We start from the raw sequence: 16,274 nt of genomic DNA, 5'->3' as shown, positions 1-16,274 counted from the left end.
AGATCCTACAACTCATCACCCACAACACAGCTGTAACTTGGGGGTCCAGGCTCTGCTTCTTGGGTGCTTCACTCTGAGTCTGTAAGAGAAGGGACAGAAGTAGGTAAAAACTGTGAGAGCAAGCTTGGTGTTGCCTGTGTTCACAAAAAATGCCAATTCAAACGAGCAGAGTAGTGATCACACTTGAAGGCCAGGTTGGGGAGCCCATTCCTTGAATGGGACTTGCTGGCGGGAACTGGCTCCCTCTGGAGAGAGTTCTAGTCAGTTGAGCTAAGAAACATGCATGTTATTTTACCCAGTGATTCGTTTCTGTTACATTCTGAAGAAATAATAGAACAAGTACAAAGTGATAAATACACAAACTTGTATTGGGACTGTTAGGAGAGGGTTAAATCGCCATCACTAAGGAGTCACCTAAATAGACTGTATAGCAAGCACATGGTGGAATAGTATGCAGCTTTGCAAAAGGATTGTTACAAAAGGAAGAGACTCAGATTACAAAATACCTAAAGTTCATCTCATTTTACACACTTTCCCAGCGAGCCATACAGATAAGACATATTTTCTTTTTCTGAGTTTTGTACATGTAAAAACGGGTCTATTTCCATTTTCCTTTTTAAAAATACAACTTAAGGAAAGAAGTGTTTGGAAGCAGCGTGATAACGAAGTCTCAGGAGATGGGGCCCGAGCGTGGCCTGTGGGAGGCTGTGGCAGTAGTCTCAGGGTAAGGGTTGTCGCTGAAAGACTAGGAGATGAGGCTAGGAGACGTGGCAGTCTGGGGCTGCTGTGAGGCTCTGAGGTGTAGGGCGAGGCAGAGACGCACGTGCCCTGTGGGACAGGACAGGGGCCGTGGCTGAGCGGCAATGTGCCCGGGCACACGTGGGGCTTTCTGAGCCCCGCTCCCTGCGTCTCTTGGTGATGGGCAGGGGGCGTAGGCAGCCCACAGCAAGGTGTTTTCCGTTAGCTGAGCACCACATTGCACCTTCATGAGTTTTTCAGTTTCTCACCACTTGACCTCTGGTGGGAAATGTTTGCAGGTGCATGGAATCCTGAATATCTCTGGACTCTCCCATTATTTTCATTGTCTAGACCCGGGTCCCCACTTCACAGCTGCAGGCGCAAGGGCAGATGCAGGCCCCAGCACCCCAGCCGGCCCAGGTGGCGCTGGCGAAGCCCCCGGTGGTGTCAGTGCCAGCAGCTGTGGTCTCCTCGCCGGGCGTCACGACCCTGCCCATGAACGTTGCTGGGATCAGTGTGGCCATCGGGCAGCCGCAGAAAGCCGCAGGTGCCTGTCTCACGCCGCCCCTTGCTCCCCCCGCACATCACCCCCTGCTTACAGCCTTCAGTGGGGCTGACAAGCCTTTTCTAGTAGCCATGGCCGTCAGCCCTTTTCTGAGTGTCACAGTGTGTGTTAGCAGAGGTGTCCCTTGATTTAACCGTTAACATTGTCAGCTTCCCAGACCTTTGTCTGAATGTTATTATGAACCCAGAAACATTTAAAGTTGTCATAAGAGACGGCTTTATTTGCCTCAACACCATTTCAGGCTGTTATTTTCTGTAAAGAAATCACTGAAGCTGAACTCAGTGTGAGTCCTGAGACCTTGTTCGTCCCTGGTGCTCGTAATTAAATGATCTGCTTGGTGTTCGCAGGACAGACTGTCGTGGCCCAGCCTGTGCACGTCCAGCAGCTGCTGAAGCTCAAGCAGCAAGCCGTCCAGCAGCAGAAGGCCATCCAGCCGCAGGCTGCCCCAGGCCCTGCCACTGTCCAGCAGAAGGTACTGGGTACTGGGGTCCCTAGCATCCCCGCTGCATTTGAGGTGGGCCCTGCTGCCAAGCATTGGATGCACAGAGGTGGAGAGGGTCCTGAATAATGGGCCCTGCCTGGTTGCCTGGCCTCGTCACACAGGAGACCCTATGGTTGTGGGCTTGGGCAGCACAGAGGATGGTCTTAGGCTTCACCCTGGAGGGAGAGAGACCCCCATGCACCGAGGGCTTGTGGGAGCAACCATGATGGACTCAGTCTATGGAATTGCATGACTGGGGAGGTGCCAGAGGATTCTAGGACATGGGTGTAGCTCATGGTGTGCGACCCACCTGGGTGTACTGGACAGATGGAGCCAGGCCACGGCTGTCGAGCTGTCAAGAGGCCAGGCAAGGACCGTGTCCGTGTGAGAGAGTGTGTGTACACTGGTGCTCATGTTCAGAGGATGGATGGAGGGAGGGAAGAGACCGTGGACAAAGGTACTGCAAGAGGAGTATTGTCAGTGTGTTGCTGATACCCTGACTCAGAAGGCTGGGAGGCAGCTCTGGGCTGATTGAGCTCCCAAAAGCAAATCCTCCTTGGAGGTGGGGGTTCGGGGTTGTACTTGCAGGCCCGTGTTGACGAGCAGGAGCAGAGTGCAAGGCATTCTGTTTTCCGTCTGCTTCTGGTGGCATGAAGCCTGGCCTACAGATCATGATGTATCATTGTGCTGATTTCTGACTGCTGATACTGAACTGTGTGCTGTATCTGTTTTCTGAACCGGAGCTGGAACATTCCCTCTGTGTGCTGAGGGCTCTGTGGGTGCTGGCACCCATTCTCAGAAACTGACACGTAGAGAAATGAAGTGACTTGTGAGTGGGGAGTGCTGGACAGGCAGGGCTGGGTCAGCATGGAGGCTTAGCCAACATCCAAAAGAGAGAAGAAGGGCTTTATGAATGTGCTGGTCTGTATGTTCATATGACTTGAAAGAAGACTTTTGAGACCTTAAAAATGTTTGTGCATGGAGGTGACTTTGTAACCAAATATATGGTCTGTGTATTACGCATGGCTTTCTGAATAGAAATAGTATTAAATAGAATAGTATTTAAATTCTCCTGGCAGGGAAAGCTAAAAATCAGACTAAAGATGCAAAGATTGTGCATATAGTTTGTTTCTATTTGTCCTAAATGTATTTGAGTATATGTCAAATTCTTAAAATTAGATTCGAGAAATTGTGCACATGTGTCTCCTGTCTTGTCAAGTTCACTCACTCACTCACCTGATGAGCTGACGTGGCCCCAGGTTCTGAAGAAGATGTGGAGATGAAGCCCAGCCTGGGTTGTGAGGGGACCTCCCAGGAGAGGAAGCGATGACCTGGGACTGGGCTCTGGGGGTGGGGGCAGTGGGCAGGCAGGGCTGGGAGCTGGGGTGGTCAATGCTGTGGGCACCTGGGGGAGGGCAGGGCCCGGGAGGAGGCCTGATGGCTCTGAGACGGGGACGCAGCTCTAACCCTGGGCGGTCTCTTTCCTCAGATCACAGCACAGCAGATTGCTGCTCAGGGCCAACCACAGAAGGTCACCTATGCCACCCAGCCAGCCCTTAAAACCCAGTTTCTCACCACACCCATCTCCCAGGCCCAGAAACTGGCCGGGACCCAGCAGGTGCAGACCCAGATCCAGGTGAGCAGGAGGGAGCCTGTGGACTGACAACAGACTTGGCAGAGGGGCACTCAGAGGTAGAACAAGGGGGACCACAGATCAGCACCCCATGAAACACACTGTGGGGCCCCACAGTGTGGCCTGGGGACCACGCTGAGGGCCCACCGCAGTGGCAGCCTTTGTGCTGGTGAGGCTTCTCCAGGGCTCGTGGTCGTCCCTGTGCTTCAGGAACTCGTGAGCTCTCCCTCTGCTGCTCCCCGTGCTGCCCAGCCCAGTGTCACACATCCTGTGGGTCCTGCATGTAAGCGCCACATGTAATGTCTGGGACGGGGTGTGGGGCTTGGGCACACACCCTGCTGAGGCGCTATGTGGTCCCCTGGCCTCCACCCACGCCGGCCTGGCCTGCTGTCTGCCTTCCTCTAGCAGCTGTGTGATTCTGTTCTTGGTGAATCTGCTGATTGTTGGGGCCCCTTTCAAGGGACAAGCCTGTTCAGGGCTTCCCGGTGCAGTTGTATATCCTGGTGTTCACCTTCGGGTCTATGTCATACTTTTCCCAGCTTGTAGCTTATCTTCTCACTCACTTTACGAACAGAAGTTCTGAATTTTGAGTCAGCGTATTAAGTGTTCACATCACAATCAAACTGATGGGGTTTTTGTTAGAATACATTGACCCTGTAGATCAGTTTGGGGGAGAGTAGACATCTCTACAGCCTTGACTTCAGATTCACCAACATGAGACACCCTTTACTGTTTAAATCTTATTTAAGGCCCTTCAAGTAAGTTTCTTGGTTTTTTTCCCATAAGGATCTTATTGCTCATCCCGGGTTTATTCCTGAGTAGTAGCATTTTCTGCTGTTCTACTGTGAGTTCCCTCTCTTTTATGTGTCTCTAAGGCACTGTGTGTGTTGACTTTTGAATCCTGCAGCCTCAGTCTGTCCTTCTATCATTTGTGTTGACACTGTCACCTGTGAGTCTGGTGGCGACACCTTCCCCTTCCTCCTTCCCGTTCTTCCTGCTCACGAGGGCTTGTAGGGCAGGCGCAGATAGGAAGCTCGGCCACATCGCTCTCCTTGGTCATTCTGCAGGGTTGAATTTTTAAACTCACCCTTCAGCACATAAGAAAATTCCCTTCTTGATCTAGTTGGCTACAAGTTTTTGTTCCTTTGCTTGTTTGGTGTTTTGTCTTTTTAAAAACCCTCTGTCTGCACCCCTCTCCTCGTAGTCACTCTAGTCATGAGGCTGTGAGCCCATCTCTCCTGATGAGTCCAGATTCATATCTGTAGCCAGTTGCCATTCCTCACAGGGTTTTTGTTTGCTTGTTTTTATTATGTTTCCTGACTGCGGCAGGTCTTGTTTTGGCTCTCAGAATCTTGCGTTGTAACGCTTGGGGTTGGTTGCTCTGGGGCATGTGGGATCTTAGTCCCCAACCAGGGATCAAACCTGCATCCCCTACATCGGGAGGTGGATTCTTAACCACTGGACAACCAGGGAGGTTGTGTCGTCCCCCCCGACCCCGGGCACAGTTTTCATCCCAGCTGCCTGAGGATGGCTCCCTGGAGGTGTGCACCTCCAATACCTGAGACCCTCCTGTGCACTGCAGCTCCTCTTCCAGCCCCGGGACAGCAGTTTCGTCCTGACCTTACCTGGGCCAAACTCTCTGCTGCTCTTCACACTCCAGCCCCGGCCCAGCGCTGATCTTGCAGGGAAGTGTGCTGAGATATGGTTTGTGTTGGTGCAGGGTGTGGCTGTGGGCTCCCTTTGTCACCTCCAGGTCAGGTTTATTCTGTCAATTATGAGACAGGTGTATTAAAAGCTCCCATTCTTGGACTTCCCTGGAGCTCCAGTAGTTGGGACTCTGTGCTTCCAGCGCAGGCAGGGGGCATGAGTTTAATCCCTGGTCAGAGAACTAAGATCCCACATGCTGCGTGGCATGTCCAAAAATTGGAAGAAAAAATCTCCCATTCTGATTTTGGATTTATCCGTTTTTCCTTATGTTCCTTTCTATTTTTGCTTTTTATATTAGGTTCTTTATTATTGTGTGTATGCTAAGTCACTTCAGTCATGTCCAACTCTTTGTGACTCCATAGACTGTAGCCCACCAGGCTCCTCTGTCCATGGAATTTTCCAGTCAAGAATATTGGAATGGATTGCAATTTTCTTTTCCAGGGGATCTTCCTGACTCAGGGATTGGACCCTGGTCTCCTGCATTGGCTGGCCGGTTCTTTACCACTAGCACCACCTGGGAAGCTCTTTATTATTAGCTACACATAAATTAAACTTTGTGATTTTATTACTTTGAAGTACTGTTTTGGTCTGGCAGCCTGCTCTGCCTCAAACTGAGAACTCCACCCATTTTGTGTTAGAATTTTCTGATGCATTGTTTCCGTCTTTCATGTTCTCTGTTTCATACATATGTCACAGAAATGGTCGGGTAGATGCTGCTGCACTGCCTTCGTCCTGCATCTCAGCTGATGTGACAGATTTGCTCACCTTTGTGGTGAGACCTGGAAGGGTGGCCTTTGGCTTCCATTCTGTTTGGGTTTTCAGCTTGCTCTGTGTTCTCATCCTGCCTTACTTGTCTTCTCTCCTTCCATTTGTCTATTTATTTTTGTCTTTCTCTTTTTTCTCCTCTACTTGTTTGAAAACTGCCTGTTTTCGCTGGGTTCTCTGAAGCGGTTTTCCTAAAATGTCCATGTGCAGGTGCGCCTTTTCACAGAGCAGCGCGAGCCCCTCTTAGCTCTGCTCTGAGCACTGGTCTGTCACACTTGCTCCAGCCTCTGCACCCACGTGTGCTGTGGTCACAGTTTCCTTCTCTCCTGTTGCCTTGGCACTTTTCGTGTAAAACTACTTGTCTTCTGCTTGAAGTCCATTCTTTGGAGTTTCCTGTAGTGTTTGAAAATGCATGTATTTCACTCTTATTCCTGAAAGATACTTCTTGGTGTGGAATTCTAGATGAACATTTATTTTCTCAGCACATTAACAGCTGTCCCTGTTTCCTGGTCTTTTATTGCTGATGAGAAGTCCAATGTCTGTCTAGCAGGTCACTGCTTCTATGTAACTTGTCTTTTCTTGTTTTCTTTTGAGACCTTTTCTTTGTCCATCTTTGTAATCTCAGCATTTAGCCCAGTGTCTTGTGTATAACTGCTGCTTGAGAAATACTGGTGGTCTTGAGACAGGCTGGGACTTGGGGCCTTTTGCTGCAATACTTGCACCTGGACAAACACCTCCTATAGCATCAAACTACAAAGAAACTCTGTGTGTGCCTGCTCAGTCATGTCTGACTCTTTGTGACCCCACGGACTGTAGCCTGCCAGGCTCCTCTGTCCGTGGGATTTCCCAGTCAAGAGTACTAGAGTGGGTTGCCACTTCCTTCTCCAGGGGATCCTCCCGACCCAGGGATTAAACCCACGTCTGTTGTGTCTCCTGCGTTGCAGGCAGATTCTTTACCACTAGCACTGCCTGGAAAGTGCCTTTCTTTGTCTTGGGTTTTATGAATGCCATGACGCCCTGGCTTGGTATCTGTCGACCCCCTGGAACCTGGGCATTGGCCAGCCGTTATTGCGGTAGATGCCACCGCTGCTGCATCCCCGCCTCCCACGCACCTTCAGTCTCTTGTATTCTCCTCTCATTGTCTCTTTGTGCTATATTCTGAGTGACATCCTCTAACCTGCCTTCCTCTTCAATGATTTTCCCTTTTGTTAGGTCTAATTTGCTGTTAAAATTTGCCCATTGAATTTTAATTTTGGTGATACTTATTTTATTCTCATTCTTTGAAGTTTTGTTTGTTTTTATCTCAGATCTGCTTGGTCTTTGTAGTTTCTTGTTCACACACGTGTTTTCAAGCTGCGCAGAGCAGCATACTATTTTGTGCGTGTCTGGTAATTCCCCTATTTGAAGTCAAGGTTCAGCTGATTTTACTTATTTCTTTTCCACTGTTCTTGCTTCAGGAACTGTGGGGTTTTTTGTCTTTATAGAAATTGTCTTGTTGTGAGCCAGTTTCCCTTGAAGCTTGTTTGTGGGAAGGCTTTGAGGTTTGGGTGGAAGGTAGGTTCTTCCTTCTGCTAGGCTTCTGTGGGTGCAGTCAGGACCACACGAGCTTGTGGCTTGAGGGTTTGGTCTCTCAGCCTGTGTCTCCTCCTCCCCTGCCCACCACTGAAGTCTCAGGTGACCTCCTCACAGACCCTTTGAGTGACAGGATTGCAGCTGTAGGGGGCAGCATGAGGCCCCCCTGTTAGCTCCCCCTGAGAGCGGGTTTGGATGCGTCTCCTGTCTGCCACACCCGGGGGGTGGTGAAAACCCAGTCTAAGGCTTCACCTGCAGCACAGGGTCTTTGGAGCCTTGTCATGGCTTGGGGTCTCCCCTCTTTGCTTAGATTTTGAAACTGGGAGCTCTGGACTGTGCAAATTTATTGATGCATTTGAGATGTCACCTTAGGGGAGGGGTGGGAGGGAGCTCAAGAGGCAGGGGATATTTATATGGTTATGGCTGATTCGTATTATTGTATGGCAGAAATCAACACAGCATTGTAAAGTAATCATCCTCCAATTAAAAAAATAAAGAGGGACTAGGGTAAAATAAAAACAAAATATAGGTGTCACCTTAGTTTTATCCACGGCATTTCAGCATATTCAGTGTCTGCCCATCTGAGCTGTGGCCCGTGTGCTATAGCAGCTGATTGCCCATCTCTCCTGTCAGAGGAACACAGGGTTCAGTCAGGGGTTGCTTTGATCTCAGTAAATTCTACTCACAGTTTTTGATTTAAGTTATAGTAAACTAGTAAATGTCTTTTGATTAATTTTAATTTCTTAATGAGAATTCATATTTACTCAGAGCTTGTTATTTGCAAGTACATCATATAATTTCACATTTTCTCCAGAATTATCTTGGGCATGACTTATTTTCATCCCGTTCTACCAGTTAGAGGCCTGAGCAGGGTTTCCATGGCCCCCAGCAGCTGCCCACTTGGGAGCCCCTTCTGCTTCTGTGAGCCTGTGCCCCTGAAGCCCTGAGTAGACAGATGGCCTGAATTGTCTTATTGTGTCAAGATAGCACGATAGGCAGGTTTACAAAAAGTGACCATCGGGTGGAAAATTTTGTTTTATAAAGAGGAATATCTCGGTTGTGATGAAGAAAAGTGCTTAAAGAACCACTTGGTGGCACATCTCGGGACTAGGGCTGAACCGTGGCATGGGTCCAGGGCGCTTCACAGTGGAAGCACGCCTGGAGTGGCGCCCAAATGTCCCATCTTCCATTTAATTCTCTCACGTAAACTTCCAGAGATTTTTAGTAAAAGAAAAATGTGACTGTCTGAAATATGAGACCAGTAAAGCCTCAGATTACAGATGATTACAGATTAGGAAGACAATTGTTATTCAGTACAAAAGTGCAATAACCAACTTTCTGGGCTCCAGGTGAGCACACTTTGAGAGTTGCTATTTTGTGGCATCTGACCACTGTTTTGTTTTTGTTTTTGTTTTGCATTAAGAGCTGAGAAGGAGAGAAAGGGTGAGAAATGTCTTTTCGTGCACACACTGATTCGGCCTCTGTGTTTGGCTTTTTTCCTTTTGTCCAAGGTTGCAAAAATCCCTCAAGTTGTCCAACAGCAGACACCCGTGGCCAGCATCCAGCAGGTCGCCTCTGCTTCCCAACAGGTAGGATCCGGAGACCAGAGCCACCTAGGAGGTACTCACAGAGAGAGATCTCGGTTTCTCTCTGAAGAAACAGAATTTTAATTCCTAGAGAACTGCTTGTCATTTTCATAGTATAGAAAAAGCAGTTAACTTTGGGGAAAACACTTGATATCGTTAATCTGGCAGGAAAAAGCCTGAACAGATGTGTTCAGACTCAGTGTCATGTGTACAGAGAAGGGGCTCATTTCTGGGATTCTTCCTTCAGCCAGTAATCTTAGGTGTATCATGACAGCTGAAGCCACCACACATGAGTTTTAGGGAAACAAAGAAAAGAGAATCTGCTCGTATTGACCTTGAGTTCAGAAGTAGAATAATACAGGCAGCAACCAGGACTTATCAGGTTGGTGCAAATGTAATTGCAGTTTTTGCATTATTGAAATTTGCTGTTTGATATTGGAATACATTCTTAATAAATGTGGTTGTTATACATCATTTTAATGTGCAGTTCTCACTTAATGTTTTTTGCTAATGACTTATTACTTCCTGTTTATTTTAGATTTATTTTAGACTATGGAAATGTTAGACAAAAAGCAAATCTGAGTGATTTTTTTTTAATTCAAAACTCACAATATCAGTGACACATTTGGCCTGCTGCTGCTGCTAAGTCACTTCAGTCGTGTCCGACTCTGTGCGACCCCAGAGACGGCAGCCCACCAGGCTCCTCCATCCCTGGGATTCTCCAGGCAAGAACACTGGAGTGGGTTGCCATTCCCTTCACCAATGCATGAAAGTGAAAAGTGAAAGTGAAGTCACTCAGTCGTGCCGGACTCTTATCGACCCCATGGACTGCAGCCCACCAGGCTCCTCCGTCCATGGGATTTTCCAGGCAAGAGTACTGGAGTGGGGTGCCATTGCCTTCTCCGCATTTGGCCTAGAAACTGCTAACAAACATACAGTGCACTGGTGGTTCAAGAAGTTTTCCAAAGGAGGCGAGAGCCTTGAAGATGAGGAGCATAGTTTCCAGCCATCAGTAGTTGACAATGACCAATTGAGAGCTATCATAGAAGCTGATCCTCTTACAACTACCTGAGAAATTGCTGAAGAACTCAACATCAACCATTCTACAATCCCTGGGCATTTGAAACAAATTGGAAAGGTGAAAAAGCTGAATACATGATGCCTCATGAGCTGACTGCAAATGAAAAAAAATCGTTTTGAAGTGCCGTCTTCTCTTACTGTACACAGCAACGAACCATTTCTCGATCAGGTTGTGACGTGCCACGAAAGGTGGATTATTCATACGACAACCAGCGACAACTAGCTCAGTGGCTGGACCAAGAAGAAGCTTCAAAGCACTTGCCAAAGCCAAACTCGGACCCACAATGTTCATGGTCACTGTTTGGTGGTGTGCTAGTGGTCTGATTTTCTGAATTCTTTCTGAATCCTGGCAAAATCATTACATCTGAGAAGTATGCTCAGCAAATTGATGAGATGCACCGAAAACTGCAATACCTGCAGCTGGCATTGGTCAATAAAAAGGGCCCAATTTTCACAACGCCCGACTGCACATCGCACAACCAATGCTTCAAAAGTTGAACAAATTGGGCTGTGAACTCTTGCCTCATCCACCATACTCATCTCATCTCTTGATAGCTTTTTGCAGGGAAAACACATTCACCACAAGCAGGATGCAGAAAATGCTTTTCAAGAATTCATTGAATCCAGAAGCACAGATTTTTATGGTAGAAGAATAAGCAAACTTACTTCCCATTGGCAAAAATGTGTTGATTTTAATGGTTCCTATTTTGACTAATAAAAATGTGTTTGAGCCTATAAAATTCACAATCCAAAACTGCAATTACTTTTGCACCAACCTAACACACCTTCCTAACAGAGCCTAGCTTTCGGGTTCTTACCATTTTATTTACTGCTGAGAAATGTGGTAGTATAAAAGCAGTGCTTTAAAATAATTTTATTTTGTTCAAAATCACGCTGGCACGTAGATTTCAAGAAACCAAATGGTATTAGAAGCTGAACACCAGCGCTGTCAGTCCCCAGTCGTTGACGTGTGCGTTTCCCCAGAGGCATCATCCACTTTTAGCCTAAAAGCACCAATAGTTCAGTGTTCTGACTTTTGTTTGGTTAGACACTGGAGGTCCTATTTTGATATGTTGGGTAGTTTTTACACTTCACAGATGCATTCGTGCTAGCTAAGTTTCTAAACACCCCTCCTTCCCACACCCAAGAGTGTTTAATTTTGTGTGTCATCTGACATGCATTTTCGACACTGTGTGTTTCTCTTTTGGCTCAGGCTTCCCCTCAGACTGTGACTCTCACCCAGGCGACAGCTGCTGGGCAGCAGGTCCAGATGATCCCTGCGGTGACGGCGACAGCACAGGTGGTGCAGCAGAAGCTCATGCAGCAGCAAGTGGTGACCACAGCGGCCGCCCAGCTGCAGACCCCTGGTGTCCCCACCCCTGCCCAGGTGCCAGCCGCCTCCGACAGCCCGAACCAGCAGCCCAAGCTCCAGATGAGGGTCCCTGCCGTCAGGTTAAAGACGCCCACCAAACCTCCGTGCCCCTAGTTGGGACAGAGGGGCAGCCCCAGGCGGGCTACCTGTGCGTTCCACCGTCCTACCAAGATGGGATAGACTTTATTTACTGAACCCTGGGACTGGGTCCTGTGGGATGTTCAGCACCTGGAGCGGCAATTCTCAGCGAACACCCTTTCTGTGTTACGTAACTGATCGAAAAAGTGACAGTGGCAGTTTTTCCTAGGTGTTTGACCTTTAGTTTCTCCTCCAGAGCAATAGTGCTGGGTCTTGAAAGCCAGCTAGAATTTCTCTGTTAGTGTACAGTGTTTTGCATGTTGCAAGCAGCCATTTGGAAGGTGCAGTGAGTCATAAAGTAGACCATAGAAGCTAAAACGTGGTCTGACAGCATCTGCCTCTGTTTGGTTCTTTATTCCTATTTGAAAACACAGTATGGGAGGAGAAAAACTGTCTAACATCTAAGGTAGGTCATCTCAGAGAAAACCAGTGTGATTTTTCCCCTCCCTCCTAAAATGTGACTTGTTTGGACCCTTAAAGGAGAGGCTTAAGGCTGATACATATCGAAGCACATTTATAACGTGTCCCCAGCTGGCATTGAACGGAAGTGACCTGAGGTTGAATTTTCATTCCAAAGAGCACTGGTGTGGCTTCCCCTAGAATGACCAGTTTCCATGTAAACGGAACCTTTGGGACTGCTCCCATCCCAGTACATCCACAGTATTTTCCCAGGTTTTGGATAAACTTGTAATTGGACTTAGAGTATTGAGGCAGCTCCCGAAGACTTTGTGAGGCTCCCATCTGGGAGTGGTTCAGGGCCCAGAGTGCTGTGCAAGGGTCGTCACACTGCAGAGTGCACCGCTGAGTGCAGGGTGGGGCCAGATGCCCACTGAGGGCAGGCAGCCTGCATCGCCCCTTTGCTCTCAGGCCGAGCCCAGGCGTGACCTGCGGAGGTGAGAAGTCTCTATACAGGTGGTGTGTTTATGCACCTACAAGTATAATCTACAGAAATGGATGTGGTGGCATCTTCATACTAGACTTGTCATGTCTCATCTGTGAGTAGATCGGCTGCTTGGGTTTCTGCCTAAAGCGGGGAGCTGTCCAAGCTCTTTGGCGTGGCAGCCCCATGGTTGAGGGGCAGAGAGGCGGCCCTGTGTTTGCTGCTTTTAGGTGTTGTTTTTTTTTTTCCCCACTATGGCAACTGCAGTGGACTTGATTGGGTGATGATGTCTGCTTACCTGGAAGTGTCCACCCAAGGAAAAGGCACTCGTCTGATGACACCCTCTCTGCTCTGTCTCCGTGCATATTTTACAGTTTTCGTCCTGGAGATCAGGTTGTGTGAGGTCTCTGTGTACTAAGGAAAAGTTTTAGCATACCAAGAGATTTTTCATTTTAATCAGTTTCCTCCCCCTTTATATCACTTTTTATGACAAAAAGGAAAGTGTTCTGTCCTGAATTTTTCTTATTTCCCATCAATTTATGTGGACAGCAGTATGGCAATTGATACCTTAGTGAAGCCAACTAAGCAGCTCATTTTTGCCTTCTTGGCACGAAATTTGGAAAAAAGTTAAAATGAGGTGTTGAAAGTGGGAGGGATTTAACATTTCAATAAATTGAACATACCAAAACAGAACACTGTAATTTGCCTTCTGACTTGTTCATTGTGCTTTGGTACCTGCTGTGATGAGAGAGTACTGCGTGCAGGAAATACTTCATAGCTGAGTGCTGAGGAGAGTTTCTACATTTTTTTAAATCCTCAAATGTGCAAAACTAAAAAGGAATTCTCCTTTTCAGCTTATTTTAATTTGTGCAGCCGATGGTTTTGTTCTTATCTTTCATGGAGTGTTGACGGTCTCTTTGTAGATGGTGGTGAAATGTTGAGTGTTTAGAATATCCTAGAAATAGCTGCCTGAATAGAAGTCCTCTATTAATCTAGAACACTAGAAGAAAAATTTAGAAAAGTCTCTCAAAAGCCTTCTAAGAGAACAGAACTGGAGTCTGAATATTTGCAGTGTGGAACTCCTGCCCTGTCTTACCATGTGAGTGAAAGAAGTTGTTTCCTTTGCAATTTCCTGTCGCAAGATATGGGAGAGAAAATAGTTTTATTGGTATCACTCAATTTAGTAACATCTAGATGTCGCCACTGACCTCATAGTCTTCCATAGTGTCATTTGTAGGTAAAAGTTCCAGTGTATTGTTTTCTTGACCTTCTGTTTTAAAGGTTAAACTTTACATATTTAAGTGTGAGTTTAGGGTGGTGTTTTCCAGGTTTCCTCAGATTGATACTGTTGGCAGAATCCCATATTACCTTGCAGAATAGGGTCCCCCCCCCCCGACCCCCACCCCAGTGCAGTGGTAATGATTGAAAGAAATCTTCAGAACATAAAGCAGCCAAACACTGTCAAACTGGAATTGGCCACCGTGGAAATCAGTCACCCAGTTTTTCGTTGATTCAGAGACATTTGTTCTAGTGGGGGCCGGGTGGTGGTCAGAGGGTTGAGGGAAGCAGGAGACTGAAGTGAGCCTCCTCAGGCAGAGGCTTTCCCTTTTGCCACCTTCAGGATTTTTTGTTAATTGTTGTGTCCAGATAGCTGTTGTGTTTTAAAATATAAAGAAAGAAGACTGAAATTGTAAATACTTTGTAAACATAATCATTTGTACTTGAATAGTAGGGTTTTAAAGGGCACTGATATCCCACCAAACAAAAGGTATAATAAATTGACCTTTTTATATGCTTGTTTGTTTTGTCTTTCATAGAAAACTACTGTTCAAGTTAAAGTAAGATATTGTATTTATTTCATTCATGTGAAAACAAAATACAGAGAAACCAAGTAGTGTTGGAAGCTGAAGTTTTCTTCTCCTTGCCTCTCCCCCACAGAGTAGAAGGAACTAGAAGGAATGGAGTCTTTCAGTGAAATCACCAGTTCTCTCCTCAGAGACCATGCGTTCTTGGCCACTCTGTTCCAAAGCCACACAGGGAGGAAAGACCGGATGCATTTTATTATTCATAATATTCTTGTTCTCCAGTACTACCTTGTACAAGGTAGCAGTGTTTACCCAGCTGTGCTGTGGTCCTATTTTATCCTCTTCAGCAAATATTTATTGAAGCATATTAAATGCCAGCTTTATCACTAGTGATGGAAATTTTTTTTGAAAAAGCAACACTTGGTTCATTTCTTTAAGAAAATCAAAGCTAATGAGAGAGATGGAAAATTATTGGTTTATTCAGCTAATGTTTATTGAGCATGTGAAGTGAAGTCGCTCAGTCGTATCTTTGTGACCCCATGGACTGTAGCCCACCAGGCTCTTCCATCCATGGAATTTTCTAGGCAAGAGTACTGGAGTGGTTTGCCATTTCTTTCTCCAGGGGATCTTCCCAACCCAGGGATCGAACCCAGGTCTCCTGCATTGCAGGATAGAGAGGCTTTACTGTCTGAACCACCAGGGAATCCCTTTATTGAGCATCAGATCAGGTCAGATCAGATCAGTCGCTCAGTCGTGTCCAACTCTTTGCGACCCCATGAATCCCAGCACGCCAGGCCTCCCTGTCCATCACCAACTCCCAGAGTTCCATCACCTCCACTAGCTTTGTTCATAGCGATGCTTTCTAAGGCCCACTTGACTTCACATTCCAGGATGTCTGGCTCTAGGTCAGTGATCACACCATCATGATTATCTGGGTCGTGAAGATCTTTTTTGTACAGTTCTTCTGTGTATTCTTGCCATCTCTTCTTAATATCCTCTGCTTCTGTTAGGTCCATACCATTTCTGTCCTTTATCGAGCTCATCTTTGCATGAAATGTTCCTTTGGTATCTCTGATTTTCTTGAAGAGATCCCTAGTCTTTGCCATTCTGTTGTTTTCCTCTATTTCTTTGCATTGATCGCTGAAGAAGGCTTTCTTATCTCTTTTTGCTATTCTTTGGAACTCTGCCTTCAGATGTTTATATCTTTCCTTTTCTCCTTTGCTTTTCGCTTCTCTTCTTTTCACACCATGTGGCAATTTGTTTTCAAGGCCCTGGAGCTAAATCTATGAGCAGAGTAGAAAAGGAGGTTACATTCTCATACTCCATACAGATAATAGAAGAATTCAAAACAGTGTAAGTACCATGCAGAAACAGGGACAAGGTCATGACAAGCAATCTGAATTTCATTCCAAGCAAATGGGGAAGGTTGAAACCTGGAGGACGACTTGATTTTCAATTTTGAAAGCTCACCCTGTCTGCAGTGCAGATGGTGTTTAGTGGCAGCAAGAGTGAAACCAGGGATAGACACACTGGACCATCTCCCTGGTCACAGGAGAAAACAAATTATCCCTGTGGACCTTTATATCCCAGCTTAGCCTATTAGGCGTCTTCTGACTCCCTTCCCCCAACTGAAAATAGGCACTGAACCACCACCTCCCTTTCTCAAGCTGCTCGGCCTGTCTGGCCTAGCCTTATTTTCTAATTGGTTATTTACTTGTTGATGTGTGTCCCCTCCTCCCTGGACTGCAGGTTCTATCAGGGCAAGGACGAGATGTGCTTCGTCACCGTTAACAGGTAATTAAGTATGTGATGAGGGGGTGGACGGGACGGGGGAGGAGCGGACGGACGAGTTGGACGCAAAACAGAATGATTCAACGAGGGCTTGGGCCCAGGTGACCGCGGGTGAACAAGGCCGGGGGAGTGCGCAGGCGCTGACCGAGCACCCGCGCGCA

General features: G+C 47.0%; 1 protein-coding gene and 1 long non-coding RNA gene across 16 annotated transcripts in view; one reads left to right on the top strand and one right to left on the bottom strand.

Moving 5' to 3' along the window:
- The window catches only part of EP400 (E1A binding protein p400), a 107,198-nt gene extending 92,889 nt beyond the window's left edge, over positions 1–14,309 (top strand). For all 14 annotated transcript variants that reach the window (XM_070769317.1, XM_070769322.1, XM_070769313.1 and 11 more), the window contains 5 exons: positions 1,090–1,285; positions 1,651–1,775; positions 3,274–3,420; positions 8,973–9,050; positions 11,341–14,309. In XM_070769317.1, the coding sequence (XP_070625418.1) occupies positions 1,090–1,285; positions 1,651–1,775; positions 3,274–3,420; positions 8,973–9,050; positions 11,341–11,613 (819 nt within the window). In that variant the 3' untranslated portion in view covers positions 11,614–14,309. The remainder of the gene's footprint in view (positions 1–1,089; positions 1,286–1,650; positions 1,776–3,273; positions 3,421–8,972; positions 9,051–11,340) is intronic.
- A 41-nt stretch (positions 14,310–14,350) lies between these two features.
- Positions 14,351–16,266, bottom strand: LOC139176718 (uncharacterized). Of its 2 annotated transcripts, none has more exons than XR_011561131.1 (2): positions 15,793–16,266; positions 14,351–15,605 (listed from the first exon to the last, which is right to left on the bottom strand). It is a non-coding gene; the product is annotated as an uncharacterized lncRNA (long non-coding RNA). The 2 variants fall into 2 exon arrangements; XR_011561130.1 differs by having other exon boundaries at positions 16,037–16,262.
- Between the last annotated feature and the right edge of the window lie 8 nt (positions 16,267–16,274).

The sequence above is a fragment of the Bos indicus genome, chromosome 17 (assembly GCF_029378745.1).
Source record: "Bos indicus isolate NIAB-ARS_2022 breed Sahiwal x Tharparkar chromosome 17, NIAB-ARS_B.indTharparkar_mat_pri_1.0, whole genome shotgun sequence".
NCBI classification, from domain to species: Eukaryota; Metazoa; Chordata; class Mammalia; order Artiodactyla; family Bovidae; genus Bos; species Bos indicus.
This window is presented reverse-complemented; position numbering and strand designations above follow the sequence as displayed.